Here is an 18364-nt window from a genome sequence, read left to right as displayed (position 1 = left end):
TTCCCTAGACCTGTTTCGTAACAAAGTAAAAGAAGAAGTTTTTAATATTCCCCAAGCTTGCTTGCCTAATAATATAAAAACGAATAAAAGGGGCAAGATCCTTCTTGGGGAGCTTAGTGCTATGGAGGGAATTATTATAAATGGTAGAATGCCCTCTGATTCCCCTGCTAATTATACACATGGCTCTATCAGGGGTGAATCCATTTTGGATTATGCAATAACAGATTTTGATACGTTCTCTTGTTTTAAAGATCTGGTAATTACACATACCCCTCTGAGTGACCATAAAATTATTAAACTAACTGTCTCATTAATACCCCCGGAATCTGACCGTTGGTCTCTAATGAATAAAGGCTTTTCTATCAATTGCGTTTCTGGGAGATGTTATTGGGGTATCAACTCTAATAATAATGTACAAAACATCCTTATTCAATTTCTAACTAATCTTGACTCTTGGCAAGGTAGGGAATTTATATTCCTTGAAACGCTTATCCTAAAAATCACTGAAATGGCTAGGAGTAAAGGAAAGATTAAAAAGAAATACTTCTCTCCTAGTCCCTTATTAAAGTTAAATAAAGAGATTAACAAACTTGTTAGGACGCAATATCTATTCAGATCAGGAGAAATTGGGAGACAGCTAGCGTTACTAAAGCGAAGGAGGGTGAGATTGAGAGCCAAATTAAAAAGAGACAAAGAAGATATGGTATGGATCAGTCTAAGAGAAGCATCTTGGTGTAAAAACTCTAGAGCTTTTTGGTCCATAATAAGACAAGGATGTGGGTCTGTTAAAACATCCACTCCCACTGTTATTACTGAAGATGTCTGGATCCAATATGTGCTCACCTTATATGCATCCAATGGAGCAGGCGGGGACACTTGGGTTCCAGACGGTAACATTGATGATAAAATGGAACTCCCCACTGAGTACTCCATAGCCACCGCAATTAAGAGCATGCGTTCTTCTGGGGCTATGGGTCCAGATGAAGTGCCCATGTCTATAATAAAGCAAGACGTAACAAATTGGAGCAGGATCCTGCTTCCTGTGTTTCAGGCATGCTTCAAAAAGCGAACAGTTCCTGACTCTTGGCGGGGAAGTATTTTAATCCCAATTTTTAAAAAAGGAGACCGTGAGAATCCTGCTAATTATCGCCTAATTGCGTTATTAGATGCGATTGGAAAAATCTTCGCTAAACTGCTATTAATATTAATAACAGACTGGGCTTTTGTAAATAATGTTATTCCCAGGGAACAGACAGGCTTCCGAAAAGAGCATGGAACTTTAGATAACCTAACTATGTTGCATGTAATTACGGACAAATACGTGCGTGTTCGTGGTGGGGGCATATATGCAGCATTTATTGATTTCTCCGCAGCGTTCGATAGGGTTGACCGACCGACGCTGTGGAGAAAATTGATGTCATTTGGTATGCCGCGATACTTATTGGAGTTAGTTATGTCCCTGCACTGTAACACCTGGTGTAAGGTGCTACAAGGCGGAGAAAGGGGTCTTACGCAAGCAATCCCCTCACGCAATGGGTTAAAACAGGGTTGTATACTAGCACCCACATTGTTTTCCCTGTACATGGCCGATCTGCCTACGGTAATTGCAGAAAGTGATGGTTTCGCCCCAGTAATTGGAGGGACTGCCGTATCTATTCTAATGTATGCTGACGACATACTAATTTTAGACTTGACTCCTAAGGGTCTCGCTAATCGTCTCCATACTTTGAATGATTTCGCGGAAAAACACTGTATGAAAATTAATAGTTCTAAAACCAAGATCATGTGCATCTTTGGTAAAAAGAAGTGCAGATCGAGGAACTATAATTGGTCATTAAGCGGAGAAAAACTTGAAGTAGTTAACTCCTATACATTTTTGGGCAAAATTATATCTTCTAACCTTAGTGAGAAGCCTCACATTGAAAATAACTCTAGAAAGGCAACTGCCCACGGTATGGGATTATGTTCATTGTATAATGCGACAGGGAAGAGGCACTTCTCCTCTTGCTTGGAGGTGTTTCGTGCGAAGATTCCTGCCACCCTTCTTTATGGAATAGAATTGGTGGATCTAAAGCAATGGGATTTTATGCAAAAAGTGGAGGGAAAGGTATTAAGGAAAATCTCCTCACTTAATTCAGCCTGCTCCACGACTTCCTGCAGACTAGAATTTGGTCTGCGAAGTTGCTGGGCCCAAGGGCTGGCTGCTCTTGTGAGGTGGATAGCTTCCCTGGCCAGAGCTAAACCAGGAACCCTACGTGAACTCATAAAAAAAGAGCTTTTAGGTACCTTTAATGAGTTTTCGCAGCTGGTGAAAAATTTTAGAAAAGCTGTTGTACTACTGGAATTAGATGAAAGTATGTTATTTTCTATTTCTCCATTAGAATTAAAGCAAAAGCTAAAAAGTAGGTCCTGGGAACTATGCTTTAAGATGGATATACTGGCCCAACAGAAGTATAAAGAAAGGGAAGCTCTGGTCCTAACTTATACACCTAAACTTGCACAACAATATTTAAGGTGGAATATACCTCATGGTGTCCGTAGGATATGGTTCCTCTTACGCCATAACTTGCTTCCACTTAATACACTTCTTGCAAAATGGTATGATGTGACACCTTTATGCAATCTATGCAATAATGCTGCTCAAGACCTCAACCACGTATTGTTTGTTTGCCCGATATTACATGTATGGCGCAAAAAATGGATAAAACCTATCTGTTTACAGTTGGGAATTTTGAATATAAAAATGTTTTGCCATGCTCTGTATTGCCCGCCTAACGAAATGTTCTGTTCCAGATTATTTAATTATTTTAAAGGATTTTTAGATATATATTAATATGAGTTTGGGAGATGCTGCGGAGTTTATTATTTGCTTATATTTACTTGTTACTTCTGAAGTTGTCTGTATCGTGTCCTTATTTTGTTATTTGATATTATGTATGTTATTTTATGTGGCCCTCGATGAGAGCCAAATCATAATAAATAAAACTTTGAAACTTTGTAATTAGGTTTCATTAAAATTGGTACTGACAGCCTAGATGTAAGTCCCTAGTATATATTAGGGCATGTGGGTTTAGAGGCCAAATAGACTTAATGCACTTAAGTGTGCACTACTCTGCTGCCTGCTGTCATTTTGAAGGCAGTCCTGGCTTTCAGGCTGCTGTTTTTATCAAAAATTATATGCAAATTCGACTTTGGAATTAAAGGTACTTCCAGAGTCTCAAATTACCTTATTTTCACATATAGATCCCCACTAAGGTCTCCACAGTGTGCCCCAGGGGAAGAGAGCCTTGTAACTTTAAGTTGGCACATTATAAAATATGTTTTAATGCCCTGGTGAGGGAAAAACTGCTTATATTGTGTTTCTCCATTGTAGCCAATGGCTTCATAGGCTAACATGAGAATACTTTATTAGAGTATAACTATTAAAAGAAAGGAGCAAACAAATATACTTCAAAGTATCAACATGCTGTTTAGAATAAATCTAACAACTTGCCAATGTTAGATTTATTATAACTATAACAGAAAAGAAGTTACAGAACTTTATTTTGTGAAAGCCAAAATGTAGTCTTCCAGAAGCCCTGCTCTGACTGGACACCCTCTGCCTGGCTGAGCCAAGCTGTACTTAATGAGGTGTGAAATAGCCTGACTAGAGACAAAGGATTTCATGTGGAAGGAGAACTGCAATTTTCAGACCCAAAGGCAATATGGGGGTGAAATAGCCAAACTGGTCTTCAAAGAGGGAGTGACAATTTAGGGCAGCACAAGCTCGCCATCACATCCTGTATCTCCTGCCATACTGGAGCCCCAATAGTTAGATTAGTGAAGGGACTCAAAGGGGAGAGTTGGGGAACCTTGGCTACACAAGTGGTTTGGTTTTGCTTAGCTAAATCCAACCCTCTAGGAGAAAGTTTCTCTATTTTGTATTTTGGAAGAATAGTGCTTTCTGGGTCAAGAATATGCTTACTTTGGAAAAGTGTTCATACACCTGGGTGGCACCCTGCATCCCCTTGGTCAGAGGTGGTCCCTGACTTCAAGCCCAGGAGCTATGAATAAATATGGGAGCATTGCCTAGCAACCTAGATCACTGCCTGAAACAACAAGGAGAAGAAGGACTGCCCTGTTGAAACCCTGATCTGCACCCAAAGGATGGCACTCTGAAGGACTGCATCTGCAGCACACTCTGGAACTACAGCACAAAGGGCTTTGCCTGGCTTCACAAGGATTAAGGAATGTAACTCCCTAAAAGCAACAGGTTAACAGAGCTCCAGCTGCACCATCCTCACCAAGAAGGACCCATCTGGAGTGAATCCTGTGGATTTTTAAGGAGCCAGGCAGGTGCATTCTGGAAAATGTAGTCCCAACACTCCAAGGACCATCTCAGACCTTCTAGACCAGTGGGTTTGTGTTGTGGAACTTTGGAAACCCAAAAGGACCTTCTGGAAGGAGATCTAGAAGTTTGGGGAGTTTTTGTCAGTCAAAAAGCCCCATAAGGTGACCGAACCATCGAAGAGAGTCAAGTGGCCTGGATTTCAGGTTCATCCAAATGAAAGCTCTTTGAGCTCAAGACTTTCAAGATTTAACCAATGCCTCGTGCTAAACCAAGCCGCCATTGTTGGCTGGAACCCCGACCTGATGTGGAGCCTTGCTCGACATTGAGAGAGTCAAGCACAACTAGATGTCCCTACCTGCATCTTTAGGCTTTTAAGCACTATAAAGTTCGTATTCTTTAAACATTCATATCGCCGGCTCCTTGCATTGTTTTTTTGTCATTTCGTGTCCATTTGTTCATACAAATATATCCTATTTTCATGAATTGGTGTTGGATTTTTCTTGTCTATTGAGTCTTATGTATGTGATGTATTGATGGTTTTTAATGCTTTACACACCTGTCTACTAAGTTAATCCTGCCTGGTCATTGCCAGCTACCAAGGATTAAGCAAGGAAATAATGTATTGAGACCTCGAATGAACCCTTTATTGTGTTTGTGACCTTATTACTAGTGGCAGGTCCCTGCTCATCACTACTAGTAAACCACTTTCTAAAAGGAGCACTTTACTAAAATAATGATTTTGAAATATTTGTCCATAACAGTCCACTTTCCAGTGTCACCTGTTCACCAGTATTCTCTAGCATTCTACACAGTTCCTTTTATAAAGATCAAAGTAGCTGTATCTAATCAGAAAAGTAAAAAACTGGAATGAAAAACTGCAAGATCAGTGTAGTCATAGTTTGGCTCATTTATATTAAGTGTTAGAGATTTTTTGTTTCACAAAAGTACAAAACATTAGGTTTATATTATATTATCAAATCTCTGTAAGAGTGCTTCTTACACTTTCTTGTAAAATTAGATCAACTAACAGTGTTAATGTAATCTCAGAGCAGGGATTGCTCTGCCAGTATTTGCTCGTCAGGTGAGATGTTGGTATAAAGCACATAGTGAGGGCAGAGGCTTGGTTAGTGTTGTCCACCATTTTCCACCTGCTTATATCTATGCTGTTCTACGTAATTCAGAAATTCCTTTATTCAGGTGCAAATAGCAACCACGAAAGTGCATTATTCCAATTAAAACCATGATTAAAATATCATACAAATAACAGTATATATAAAAAAAAATCATATCAAAATACAGTGAGTTATATGCAATAAAGACATGAAAATGATTTAAAAAAATAATAAATGCCTCAAAGTGCATCGTGCTACGTGACTGTACAGCAGATCAGAAAAAGGATGCTACATAAAGACACCAGTCAACATTCTCCGTTTGCTGTAGGTAGCATACAGCTGTTCTACACTGCCTAAAATTGGGTGATCTAATACATTGAATTAAAAGTTGTTTGCTGGATTTTACTTAGAATTTACAGAAGAAACGAAAGTGTAACTTTGTTTGAGCAGATCTTCCATCACTAGGACATGGGCACATTTTTCTGAAAGGCCAAAGCGAAGCAACGTAGGTACATAGCAGTGTCAGCCCTAAAGTGGAATAATGAGGATCTTTCCTGCCGCCCACACGCATTAAACCGGTAATTTATCCATGCTCAAGTGAGAGTTAGCCAACACTGAAGGGTTTTTAATTTCTATCGAGAGCCTTTGTGAATGGACATAGTTTGATATTAGTGCTTTCAAATACTTTTTATCTAGTCTCCCACTAGAGCAGGGCTCAGCTTGTGAAAGATTTTCATATGATAAACAAATGGTACAAATGCTCTTATCACACGCTAGGCAATCTTTAATGATGGCTTAATTGGGGGCCGCTTTTCTAAATAGCCTTCTCTCAGAAGAAGGCTCGCAAGGTCACACATGCTCTAACTCCAGACATGTGTGCACAAGATGCACCTTGCTGCCTTCGGCCCATGCAGGACCATACAATTTATTCTGCAGTCCTCTAGTCCTATTTTCCCTATGCATTTCGGGTGAACACGAGTTCCTCTCCTTCAATCACCTGGTTCAAAAGATAGGTTTCTAGTTCCCTGCTCTAGATGTTATTGGAATCATGGAAGCATACAAAGGGAAGGTTCATGTGCTAATGATGGAATCTGCATTCAGGTAAATTTTGGTATAGAGGACTGAATGTTCCCACACTGTTTCCCTCCTGTGCTCAGTCCTTCCTACAATTCCTAATACTTTCTCATTCAGATATTTTCTGGTTCTCCGCACCCGTCTGGTGGCTAGGAGGTGGTTCAAAGGTGAAACTAGATCTGGGAGATAGAGAGCCACTTGGAATACATCAGTTCTAGCAGCTTGGCTGAGTGGGGGGAATGCTGTAAACAGATGGTTCTCCACCCCTTTCAAGCCTGCAGATTCTCCACTCCCTCTAGGGTTATGGAACCTCTGGCTTACCACCAGTGGAGGTTCTAATGGCTTCAGCAAGAGTAACCCCAGACCCAAAAGTCCTGTGGTGGACCCCTGACCCAGCGTCTGTCCACTATATGACCACTAGGCCATGCTTATTTTCCCTGCATGTTTTGGCAATACAATAGTGAAAAAAGGCTGGGAAAGTGCAGGATGTCCCCGGTGTACAGTATAAAACTCCCTACATGTTGGGTCATTTAAATATGTTTCCGAGAAATACATTCTCACTGTGGGAGTCTGTTAACTCTGAAGGGAATGTTTGCTGAACGAGCGATATCAACTTTGTGCCTCTTAGCAAGCCTTCAGTGCCTTGGCCCTTCATGGCACAAAAATCCCACCAGACAGGCTGGGATCTCTTTGCCAGGGTGATGGAGCCAATGGCCTCCTACCCCCTTGCAGACCAACAGACCACATGCCAGTCTGTCATTCTGAAATGAGAGAGTCCCTCCTAGCCACATGCCTGTTACAAGCCAAGGAATCTGCAGAATACTGGAGTAAGTCAAGTATGTATCTATGGAGAAAGTTGACTCAGGCCATAGAGTCAAAGAGCACAGGACTCTCCTGATCATATTCGAAATATCGAAATATAGCTGTTCTTGTGACTTGGTAGAGGGTCCAGTGTGCTCTATTCACATTGAAAACGTGCATTCCACAGACTATATCACACATGCCAATCAGGGAAAAAGAAGGTCGGAAGAGCGCTGGCGAGAAGGGAAATGGGTTCATTTTTATAAAGATGACTGTCATTTCTGAAATAAGTAACAAAGAGCTACCATGTTTGATAAAACATAAAAGCGATTGTGTTCATCAATGACCCAAGGTTGAATCACATAAACCAAAAGTCCTCACAAATAAAATACTACCTTAGTTACCCAAAGTTTAGGTTCAAGAATGGTTCTCCCAACCGATCTAAAATTCCACAAGATAATTTCAATCATAGAACGATCAACTGAGTCAGACTGTATAACCATTAGAGGTGGGAACAATATCTTGATTTAATTGCTCCTAATGAACAGAAACTCCATAAAGACTTTTACACATCTCAAGTTTGTCACAGTGGATATAGACTTCGAATGTAGAGTTGCAGTGCAATAGTCAAGAGTGAAGAATAGAATAAATGGTCAGACAGTAATAAGGTATTCGCTCATAATTTGACAGAGAAGTCAAACGTAAAGTCACATGTTGGAATAGAAGAAATATGGTCCTGTGACATGAAAAGTCAACCGGACGAGGCATGAGCAGACATCACAAGTGGACTCAAAGACCGATAAACTCAAGGAAGAGGAGATCCTACGGCTTCACACGCACACGATTCGCTGAAAGAAACACCAAAAGCAGCATTGCACAGGGGGTGCTTTCTGAGTGGGAATTGTCTTCACCACTCTAAATTGCGCTTTATGACTGTTTGCAATTCAGGAGGTAGGAGAGGCATGTAAGTGGCATCCTACATGTCCTACATGATTCCAAATTTGGACCGCCATATATCAATGGTCTGCAACCACAACTGTGAACACAAACAGATTCTCAAAGTGGAAGCTGCCACCATAGTCAGTTTCTACTTCCATAACGATGCTTGCTGGCATTGGTGGAGCTGACAGTGACCACTGCAAGTTCCTCATCAATGTCTCTTGGTGGCAGAGGGCGTGCTCAGAAAAAAAAACACTGTATGCAGGAATGGAGGTCTGTTGTCCTGAGTAGGGCTCAAATTCATGAATTTACAGCTATTTGGTATTATTCACAACATGGAATCCTGCCTCACAAATTGTTATTGATGTTGGATTTTACAAATCCTACCGAATGAACATTTTGAGCTCCGGCGTTGTACATTCGTCGCTGTACAAAATGAAGATAAGGTCGAAAAGCAGTTGCGCCACTTTTTGTGTCACTTTTCCCATGTTAAATATGATGCAAAAGTGGCGCAAGGGCCTTGTAAATAAGCCCCCTGGTGTGCAAAATGACAGACTGCTTTGTAAATCTACCTTTGTGCCTCAGGTTGCAAAGAGCAGAAAGTAAGCAAATAGTGACACATTTGGAGCCACAGCAGAAGATAATGAATATGGAGCATTGTACAAATGAGTTTTTGCTAATGTGCAGCCCTCGGGTGGATTTGCAGAGAGCTGTTGGCCTAAGAAGAATATTTCTAGCGAAATATAGGACAACAGTGAAGGGCACACTGTAAGAAGTCTCTTGTTATCAGAGCACTGCATGTGGCATTATTTGCTTATTTTGTATTCATATGATGATAATCCTGTAGTCAGTAAACTGTTTCGGAAAATTTAGACTGCCTCGACTGTACATTCCAATGGCGCCCAGAGACCATTCATATCTGCTTGTTAGGCATTTTTTTAGGTTGAAGTTTATTTAAATTGTTAATGTTAATCTAAGCAACTTACTGAAGGTTAAATATGAAAAAGCAAACACTGCAGCTTTTTAATTAATCTTAAACACTGAAAAAACCCGATATTTTTTATAATGCAATTTATGTGCAGTTAGCAAAAAATATAGTAGTTTACATGTTGATGTGGAGCTGAATGCTGCCATTTATGTGTTACACATTTTTAAAAAATGCATTCAGATGATATTTATTTTAAACCTTTGTTGACTGCCGTCTCTCTAACCAACTAAAATCACTTTCTAAGGCACGAAGACAGAATTGGGGGAAAAGCTTGCACGGTTTCTGTTACAGAAAATCAATAACATCTGTACATTGAAATATTTAATATGTCACATGCACAAAAGCCTTGAAATGTAATTAGATTTTTTTATTTGAATCTTCTTCAACAGATTCTAACAAAGCCCCACACTCCAGAATAAGTGACGCGATGATTAACTGTCGAATAAAATCATAAACAAATTGAAGGCTACAAATGGATATTGCTCTATTACTTACTGGTAATCTTCATTACTTTGTGCCCCGTTGTCCTCGTCCCATTCATTAACAAAGTGGAGATAACAATCTCCCATCAGGAAAAAAAGAGCAGAGGAATGCTGGAACCATAACCCCGCCCCTCCCACTGGAGTACATATTCAGCACTAACCCAGCATTCTGCCTGAACAACCAAGCCCCCAGGAAGGCCGGCCGTACGGGAGGGAGGGTGGGGCGCCTGACTGGAGCAAGGACAACTGGACCCGAAGTAATGAAAATTACCGGTAAGTAATAGAGCATTATCCCCAGGTCCCTTATGTCCTCGTACCATTCATTAACAAAGTGGAGAATACCAAAGCAGAAAACCCGGCCTTCCGAACCCTCAAGCACACCCAGAAAACCACACAAAGGCAGCAAACCAAGGGAAGCTAAAGGAAAGAACCATGGGAAACAACGGGCAGAGCAACCAGACAGGAAGCACCCCACCACAGCAGGAACGCACCCACCAAAGCCGAAGAAGAGGGCAACCCACAGAGGGAAGCCAGCACGAACCAGAAGCCCCTTCCCCAAAGCCCCAACAGGACACGGCCAAGGGAACCCACCGGACAAAGGCCGACAATCCCAGCACCGCAAGACAGGCACACAGGACCCGGCAGCAGCCAGACGCAGAGCAAACTCCAGCCACACCAGAGATAGAAAATGGAAAGAGGGCAGGGCCAGCTAACAGGGTGAAGGCACAACCCCAGAACGACCTGGGCCCCAGAGGACAAAGCACCCGAACAGCTCAGAGGAGGACCAGGCCCCAGGAAAGAATGGCCAGCACCAACCACCAGAGCAGCCAGATGACAACCACCAAGCACCCAGCCCTGGAGGCAGAGCCACAGCGTGAGCCCGGGAGCCATCCACAAGTCAGCAAAGGTGAAGGCACACAAAAAAACACAGGGTAAACAGGAAAACAACCCCAGGAACACCACCCCAAAAGGCCCACAGAGCCAGCACGGAGCAGGCCCGAGAACCCAACAGAAACCAACCTCAGAAAGAACGAATTTCTTGAGGACCAGACAGCCAGACCCCAACCAAACAGAAAGTACAGGGAAAGAGCCAGATACCCAAACCCCAGGAAGCCAAATGCCCCACACGGAACAAGGCCACAAACAGAGCCAGGGTCCGACCCAAAACCCCAGAGCAGCAGGGGCACGGGAGGCTAATTCCCTGGACACAAAGACACCCAGAAAGAGCTGGCAGACAGCCGACCAAACAACAGAGAGGGCAGCAAAGACCGGGGACAAACAGTCCAGAACCACACAGGGATGAAGGTACGGGACAGGGCCAATGGCCACAACCCCAAACCCCCGACCCCAAGTGGAGGGAAAATGAACCCCCAAAACCAGGGAAGCCAGAGAGGCAACAAAAGCCAGTGCGGGAGTCAAACAGACTGCACAGACATGCAAACTCCACAGCCCAGCACGCATCAAGGGCGGGCAGGAGCAGGGGAAAAACCCTGGGCAGAGAGAAAACAGCCACAACCAGCAAAAAAGAACCAGGAAGCCAGGACTGACGCCAAGCGAAGCCAAGCAACCCTCCCAGGCAAGAGGACCCAGTGGCCCAACCCGCACCTGGCAGAAAACCACGCTGAGCACAGGTCGAGGCAAAGGGCAGGAAGGCTGACAGAGGCCCCCAGCACAGAACCGCCGGACCACACAGCAGGCCGGACGAAAACACAACAGAGGCAACAGCCAAAGAAAAACAGAGCTGCCGGCAAGGAAACAACAGACCGGAAACCAAAGGAACCAGAGAAGCCAGAGGCACAAGCAGCACCAGGCCGCAGACAACCAGCAGCAAGAAGGGCAGACCCCTATCGTGACAAGACTAACACTACAGGACTGCACCCCAACAGGGGAGGGATAACGGGGGGCATGCCCACCGACAGACACACCCCAGGAGCAGGACCTGGGTGAGGACGCAGGAAAGACAGGCCCAGACCAAACCAAGAGTCTACAAATGGCAGGAACACCCCAAGCCTGCAAGAACCAGGAACCGACAGGAGAGGGACAGGCCATCCAACAGGCAGGGAGCTCACAAGCCAGGACACAGGCACCAGGAAAGGGACCGGGGACACCAGACTAAATACACCCCAGAGCTGGCACAAAGCCACAGCACAGCCAACGAAATAAAGGAGGCACAACCGGAGACCAAGCCAAACCAGCCACAACCCGGCAAACCAGGAGCGACTGGAGGGGACCCCGGACAAGCCAACCCAGAAGCACAGAACACCAGGGCTCCACACAGGCCGGAACAAGGCCAGACCGGCCTGGGGCAAACAGGGCGGAAAGGTCGCCAGCCAAAAGAAGGTCCACGAAGTAGCAGCATCAGGGCATTTGGGGAAGATAAGAACGGCAGGCAGGAGCAGGGCCAGGAGTGCACGCAAGAACCAGACCAAAGCAACCGGCTCACAATGCCAGGACACCCAGAGAGCGCACAGGCAAGGATGCAGAGCCGAGGAAGGCAACCGACAGGTGCTGAAAAGCCCACAGGAGCAGGAAAGCCCAGGTGGATTCCCACCCAGGCCTCGACCAGGCTCGATTCTGCCAAACGCCAGAGACCAGGCAAGACCAGGAGCACCCAGGGAGGAAAGGCAGGAAGCCTAAAACAGGCACAAGGCCAAGCAACTGCACCAAGGAAGAGAGGAGACCAGGCGCCAATGACCAGGACACAGTACAAGTAAAAGACAGCCCAGTCCAAACAGCAGTGGCACGAACCCCGGACTCCCAGGGGCCACCGGAAAAGGGAGCATAACAGGCAATCAACCACAGGGAATTCCCCTGGGGGAGGACGGACAAAACAAACAACACCCCCCCTCCCCTAGTCCCAGGCGCACCACCAGCCACCAGGCTAGGGCAGGAGGAGCAACCAGCCTGTGTGCCAGTCACACTGGGAGCAGAAAAGACCAACCAACAGCAAGCCGCGATGGGGCCAGGGCACCAAGGAGCCCGACGGACAACCAGAGGCAGACCCCCAGCTGCCCGCACACCAAAGAACATTTAAGGCATCTTCATGAAAATGTCCCCAAAAATATTCATATTCCTTGGCTGCTTCTTTTAAAATTTCAGGGTGATCAGTCAAGTAGGGGCCAAGAAGAAGGGGGTTATTTAATGCAGTTTTCCCATGCATGTTCCATAGGGAATTTTGAACAGCACTGAATTGGCTTAACAGAAATATCAACATCACAAAATAAAATGATGAACAGATTGTTAAAGCCTTTCAAACACTCACCCCCTGTCACAGACCTGGATTTATTCCATCGTTATTTTGCTCAGCACCTCACCTCAGTTTGGACCCAGCTATTTGCAAATCAGTCTTGACCCTGATGCCATTGAAACAGTCAAGCCCGAACTGTCAGGCCAGGTCCTCGCTGGACCTGAAACAAGCATCCCAGGACAGGTTTCTGGGTATCATCCCTTATCAGCCAGTGTAGCTTGAATCCAGTTGTGCAGCAAGCAAGGGACCCACAAACATAAATACATCCAAACTGGCAGAATGCTGGATCTAGAGACAGAAAGAATGTGGTTTCTGATTTGGAGTATATCGGTTCAGTAGTTTTGGAGTAGTTGAGGTTTAAAATGTTTAAACATCTGTACATTTGGGCTCACAGGAGTCCCACGGGAGCCAGCACATCCAGAGAATTTGAAAAAAATTGGCAGTATGATGTCCGTTGGCGATGGAAGGATTGGCTGCCCGGGAGGATCGGCCACAGGCCCAGTGCACAACAGGAGTTCAACAAAGTTAGATATGGTAATATAATCTTACTTCAAATTTGAAAAAATTAACTGAAAAAAAACAAAGATTAATGTGAAGTCATAGTTAGGTATGCTAATGATATCTTACTTTACATTTTAAATAAACCTCAGAAAATTCACTTACAAAACAAAGGTTAAATTGATGTAGCTAGATGAAATTGTCAGTTTCAACGTAAAATGTAAACACATGCGTGGCTCTAGCAAAGGTTTTCAGAGCTTGATTTGTAAATGGCATTTGCTACATGCTAGAAGGTCCAGAATTGTCATCCAAGTGGCACCATTCTTATAGGCAGAAGTGCCCAGGAGTTTATTTCAGTTCACACATCATTCAATACTATTTATACCTATAAATTGGCCACTTCATTCCATTTCTAAATTGGTCATCTGTTTCTTGACACAGTTTGGTACTTGAAATCTTTGTGCATACTTTGTAAATTCATCCTTTCCCTAATGTTACACCTGCAGGTTGGAAAGGTCTTCACTATCACTTTCCGTGCTATAATGTTTCAGTTTGTAACCCGAAAAATGATACGAAAATGTAGTTTGGTGAAGATATTGTGACTGCAAAAATATTGTGGGACAAAAAGTGTTAATAAATATTTGTGAAGTCTAATTTGCCATATTGCTAGAAAACGAAATTGAATGTAAAAATTGTTTATCAGTGTTTAATGGTTTAATGTTTTATTTATGTTTATATATATATATATCTGGTTTACGAGTGAAATCTGAGACTAACTATAACATTCCTGTAACGTTTGTTTTTTTAAGTGCATACATATACATATGTATGTGTATATATTCTACTCTCCTTTGGGGTATGCTGGCTTGCTTCCTTACAGCAGGTGGTGCTCATGAGAACGCCTCCGCAGAGAGTGTTAACAACCAACACTGCTCCTTCACATCAAAAGAGACCGGCCCTCTGAACTGGGTCCATCAATTCCATTAATGCATGCCACAGAATTCATTAAGAGATGCATTTTGGAAATCATCCCCCTTGCAGTTGCTCTGTGTAAATACAATGCTTGTCCATAAACATGGAAAAAATACTCAGTGCATCATTTTCAGCAACCTTTTCTTTTTGATTTCAGCAACCATTTCTTCTTGATAAACATAATGTCTTTGGAATACCAACAGTTGCACAGTGAGTATGCAAAATAAAAAAACAATGTTCATAGGGCAATTGAAAGGTTTTCCACAAGTGAGGACAACATGTCAGTTCCTTTCAAAAGCACACTCATCACCTTCGGGTGCGTGGGCATCTGTGTGGGTGAGTGACATGCTGTGTGAGTGGTGAGTGTGTGGGTGCGCCAGTGGCTGTAAGAGTGAGTGAGTGGCGGTGTGAGTGGCTCTATGGGTGGGTAACTGGGTGTGTAAAGACTGTATGGGTGAGTGGGTGGGTGACTGAATGGCTATATGAGTGAGTCACTGGGTGTGTAAGTAGCTGTGTGGGTGAGTGAGTGGCTGTTTGAGTGGGTGTTTTGTTAAGTAAGTTGGGGTGTGTGGCTATATTGGAGAAAGTGTGACAATGGCTGTAATGGTGAGTGAGCAAATTTGTGAGTGCTTGTATGGATGTGTGAATGGGTATGTAAGTGGTTGTGTGAGTGAGTGTGTGAGTGTTTGTATGGGTGAGAAGGCGGATGTGTGAGTAACTTTAAAGGAAATAAGTGGGTATGTGTAGGAAAATAGGATCTGCTTCCATGGTTACTCCCATTTTTTGCCTGGTGCTAAGCTGTTATTGACTAGTCTGACTGGGATCCTGCTAATTAGGACCGCAGTCTATCTTCGTTCTCCCTAAATTGTTATGTTCAGTACGTAGGTACATCCCAGATTGGATACTTGGGTACCCTTATAAGTCCCTAGTATATGGTACAAAGGCATCCAGGGCATAGGTACCCCAGAGGTCCCCCATCAGCGGAAGCATGCATTTTGCCAATCATGAAAGATATTTGAAAATGGAACTACTGGCCTGCCATTGTAGCCTGTGCAAGTTGGTGCTAGCACCACTTACTAAAGATATAGGTTTCCTATAGCTAGGGTCAAAGCACTTAAAACCTATAAGTCACCCATATAGCAGGCCTTTGCAATCCTAAAGGTACAGTTTTTGGTTATAAGTAAGAGGATGCCCCTGCATGAGCAGGACACCCCTGCAGCCTACGGAGTCCATTCTCCTGGGTTGTCAGTGAATTGGAACTATGCCATATAGAGGGGCATCGCATAATTATGTGATGACCATCTCGAAACTGGCTGCAACAAATCCTATCTTTTTTGGCATCAAACATGTTGGAATCATACTCCCACACCATAAACAATGTGGAAGGTATGATTCCAAGCACTGGACAAGCCCTCCATGTCCTCGGTACCAGTCTTCCAGACCCAGACAGCACAAAATGGTTGGCGTCGGCCAGAGACACGATTCTGCCCTCCTGCTGCTGAGCCAAGCTCAAGCAGGGGAAGGCAGAACAATAGGTATCCCGTCATAGGGTGGTGTGACCACCTCCCAGATAGGATTTAGTGTATTAGGGCAGGGTGGGTGCGCTAGTCAGCGCCACGCAGTCTGCATGTGGGGCACATTTGTTGTCCCCATGCACAGCCCAGTTCAAACTAGTCCTGGGAGTCATTGGTTCCCACCCTAGTGTGAAACTGGACAAAGGACATGGAAGTTACCTCCCCTCTGTCCAGACTCTCCCCTGGGAGGGTCTCCTGAGTCATACCAACCATTTTCCTTGGGTACTTAATGGCTTACCTGGCTGTAGGTCCCTAGATTTGTCGTATGATAAGATTCAGATCAGACACCACTTCTTCTTCTACTGTCTGCTAGATGTCGTTTGGGCTCGACTTCATCTCCCTTTCAGTCTGCTGCATCGTCTGTGCCTGTGCACCATACAGGAACCTCCCAAGGCCTGTGGGCATCAAAAACACCTGAAAGAATCTCACTTGGAGTGAAGGAGTCACTCCCCTGAATTCGCAGGCACTGCAACTAAGTTGACCGGTCTGCTGATCCTGAGCGCCTCCAGACTCCGAACACAGGTGGTAGTTTTTCACAGCTCCCAAGGCCTGCCCTCTCAACAAGTTTGAGGCCAGTATACCTTGTGGGGTTGCAATAACTGGACACCTGGGCACCGTGTCAACTTGCACTTGCAAAGGCTTGTTGGCTTCCATCCAAGAACAACTTCGGGCTCCAAATAGTCCCAACCTCGAGCATCTCCTGTGATCAGAATCTTCCGCCACACTACATCGTTTGCAATGTGGCCTGCATCTTTTTGTCAACTGCTTGAGGTCCTCTTGCTACTCCAGTGCCTCCGGCCTGTGGGTCCATTTGAGGGTCACCTTTGTTTCTCTTGGGCTCCCCTGATTGCTCGTGGCCTACCATGACTCCTCTGCTTTTGGTGAGTCCCCTGGATCTTGCTGGTCCTGACATTGCTCCTTCTTTAGCTCCTGCTTTGGATGCCTTTGATAATGCTTGTTGGTGCTCCTGCCGGACACCGACCCCTCAGCACTTGACATCCTTCGTTGAACAGCTCGTCCATGGATCCTGGCCTTTCTCAGCGACGCCTGGTCCTCAAAGCTGCAGAGTCAAGGTCCTTGTAAACTCCAACATCCAAGGGAATTCGTCTTCCAAGTCTCCTGGTCACTCCTGAGTGACATAGACTGTACCCTCTGCTTTCACATTCCTCACAACTTGAATACACTGTCGGATTCCACCGGCCACTTTCTCCTTATTCAGCAGTGGCACTTTTCTGAAGTCCTCCATTGGGTTCGACTGCAGTTTCTGATATCACTTCACACGTAGGCACATGGTGTAGGTAATGTGGGTACTAGGGTATCCACAGGTGGGGTGGCTCTCCAACATTCTGTTTTCCACAGGGTTTCTTCAGAGTCCACTGGGAAGGGTCCTTAATCTTTAAAAATCCAACCGCAACTTACAAGTAGACTTGTACGAAGCACGCAGTGGTGTTTTCACACTGCACACGCTCTCAGTGGGGTTCCTAGTCACTCACCTTGGGTCGTTCCTTGGGTCCCTAGCACTTATACATCCTCTTGACACTGTCTTCATCCGAGGCGAGGTTTGTATACAACTATCTTATTATATGGACTGGTCCCCCCTGGGGTTCACTGGGTATTACGTATATTTATTGTGTTTCTTTGAAAAGTATTGTGTGCATTGTGCATATCTCCGGGTAGGAGATATTTGTATGTGTTAGAGAATATTATATAATAAATACATATTTTTATAAATACCTTGTGTAGTTATTTTTCACTTACTCTATACTATAAGATTGCATTCTAGTAAAACAAGCTGCTTTACACTCCTACTGGACTAAGCTTGAAGGCTGCTCTCCACAGCTATCACTTAGACAGCTTTCTAAGGTTGTCTAAGGCCTCTTAAATAACCATAATGGTTGCCTTGACTAGTGCAAGAGGTCCACTTACAAAAGTGTACATCATATACCAGGCCAGCTTCTCACAGTCTGTCAATAGCTGTATGGGTGAGTGTGTGGCTATGTGAGTGGCTGTACGGGTGGTTTATTGGCTGTATGAGTGACTATATGGGTGAGTGAATGGTTGTGTGAGTGGCTGTAGGAGTGGGTGAGTGGGTGTTTGAATGACTCTATGGAGGACTGAATGGCAATATAAGTACTGGTGTGGGTCTGTGAATGGGTATGTGAGTGGTTGTATGGGTGTCTTAGTGGGCATACGAGAGGTTCTAGAGGGGTGTGAGTGTATGAGTGAGTGATTCTGTGGATGACTTCATCAGTGATGTAATTTAAGATGCCCTCAGTGATGTTATCAGTAATTTCACTGACCATGTCATGAGTGATGTAATATGTGCGGTCAGTGAGGTCATAAACAG

At 44.3% G+C, this 18364-nt stretch overlaps 1 protein-coding gene across 3 annotated transcripts in view; it reads left to right on the top strand.

Annotated features, from left to right (window-relative positions):
* Positions 1-18364, top strand: part of LOC144755038 (uncharacterized) — a 446749-nt gene that overhangs the window by 236235 nt on the left and 192150 nt on the right. For 2 of the 3 annotated variants that reach the window (XM_078643489.1, XM_078643490.1), the window contains exon 5: positions 14601-14653. The exons of the other annotated variant lie outside the window; for it this stretch is intronic. In XM_078643489.1, coding sequence (XP_078499615.1) covers positions 14601-14653 — 53 coding nt within the window. The remainder of the gene's footprint in view (positions 1-14600; positions 14654-18364) is intronic. 3 annotated transcript variants of the gene reach the window in all.

This window comes from Lissotriton helveticus, chromosome 5_1, assembly GCF_964261635.1.
Source record: "Lissotriton helveticus chromosome 5_1, aLisHel1.1, whole genome shotgun sequence".
Lineage (NCBI taxonomy): Eukaryota > Metazoa > Chordata > Amphibia > Caudata > Salamandridae > Lissotriton > Lissotriton helveticus.
This window is presented reverse-complemented; position numbering and strand designations above follow the sequence as displayed.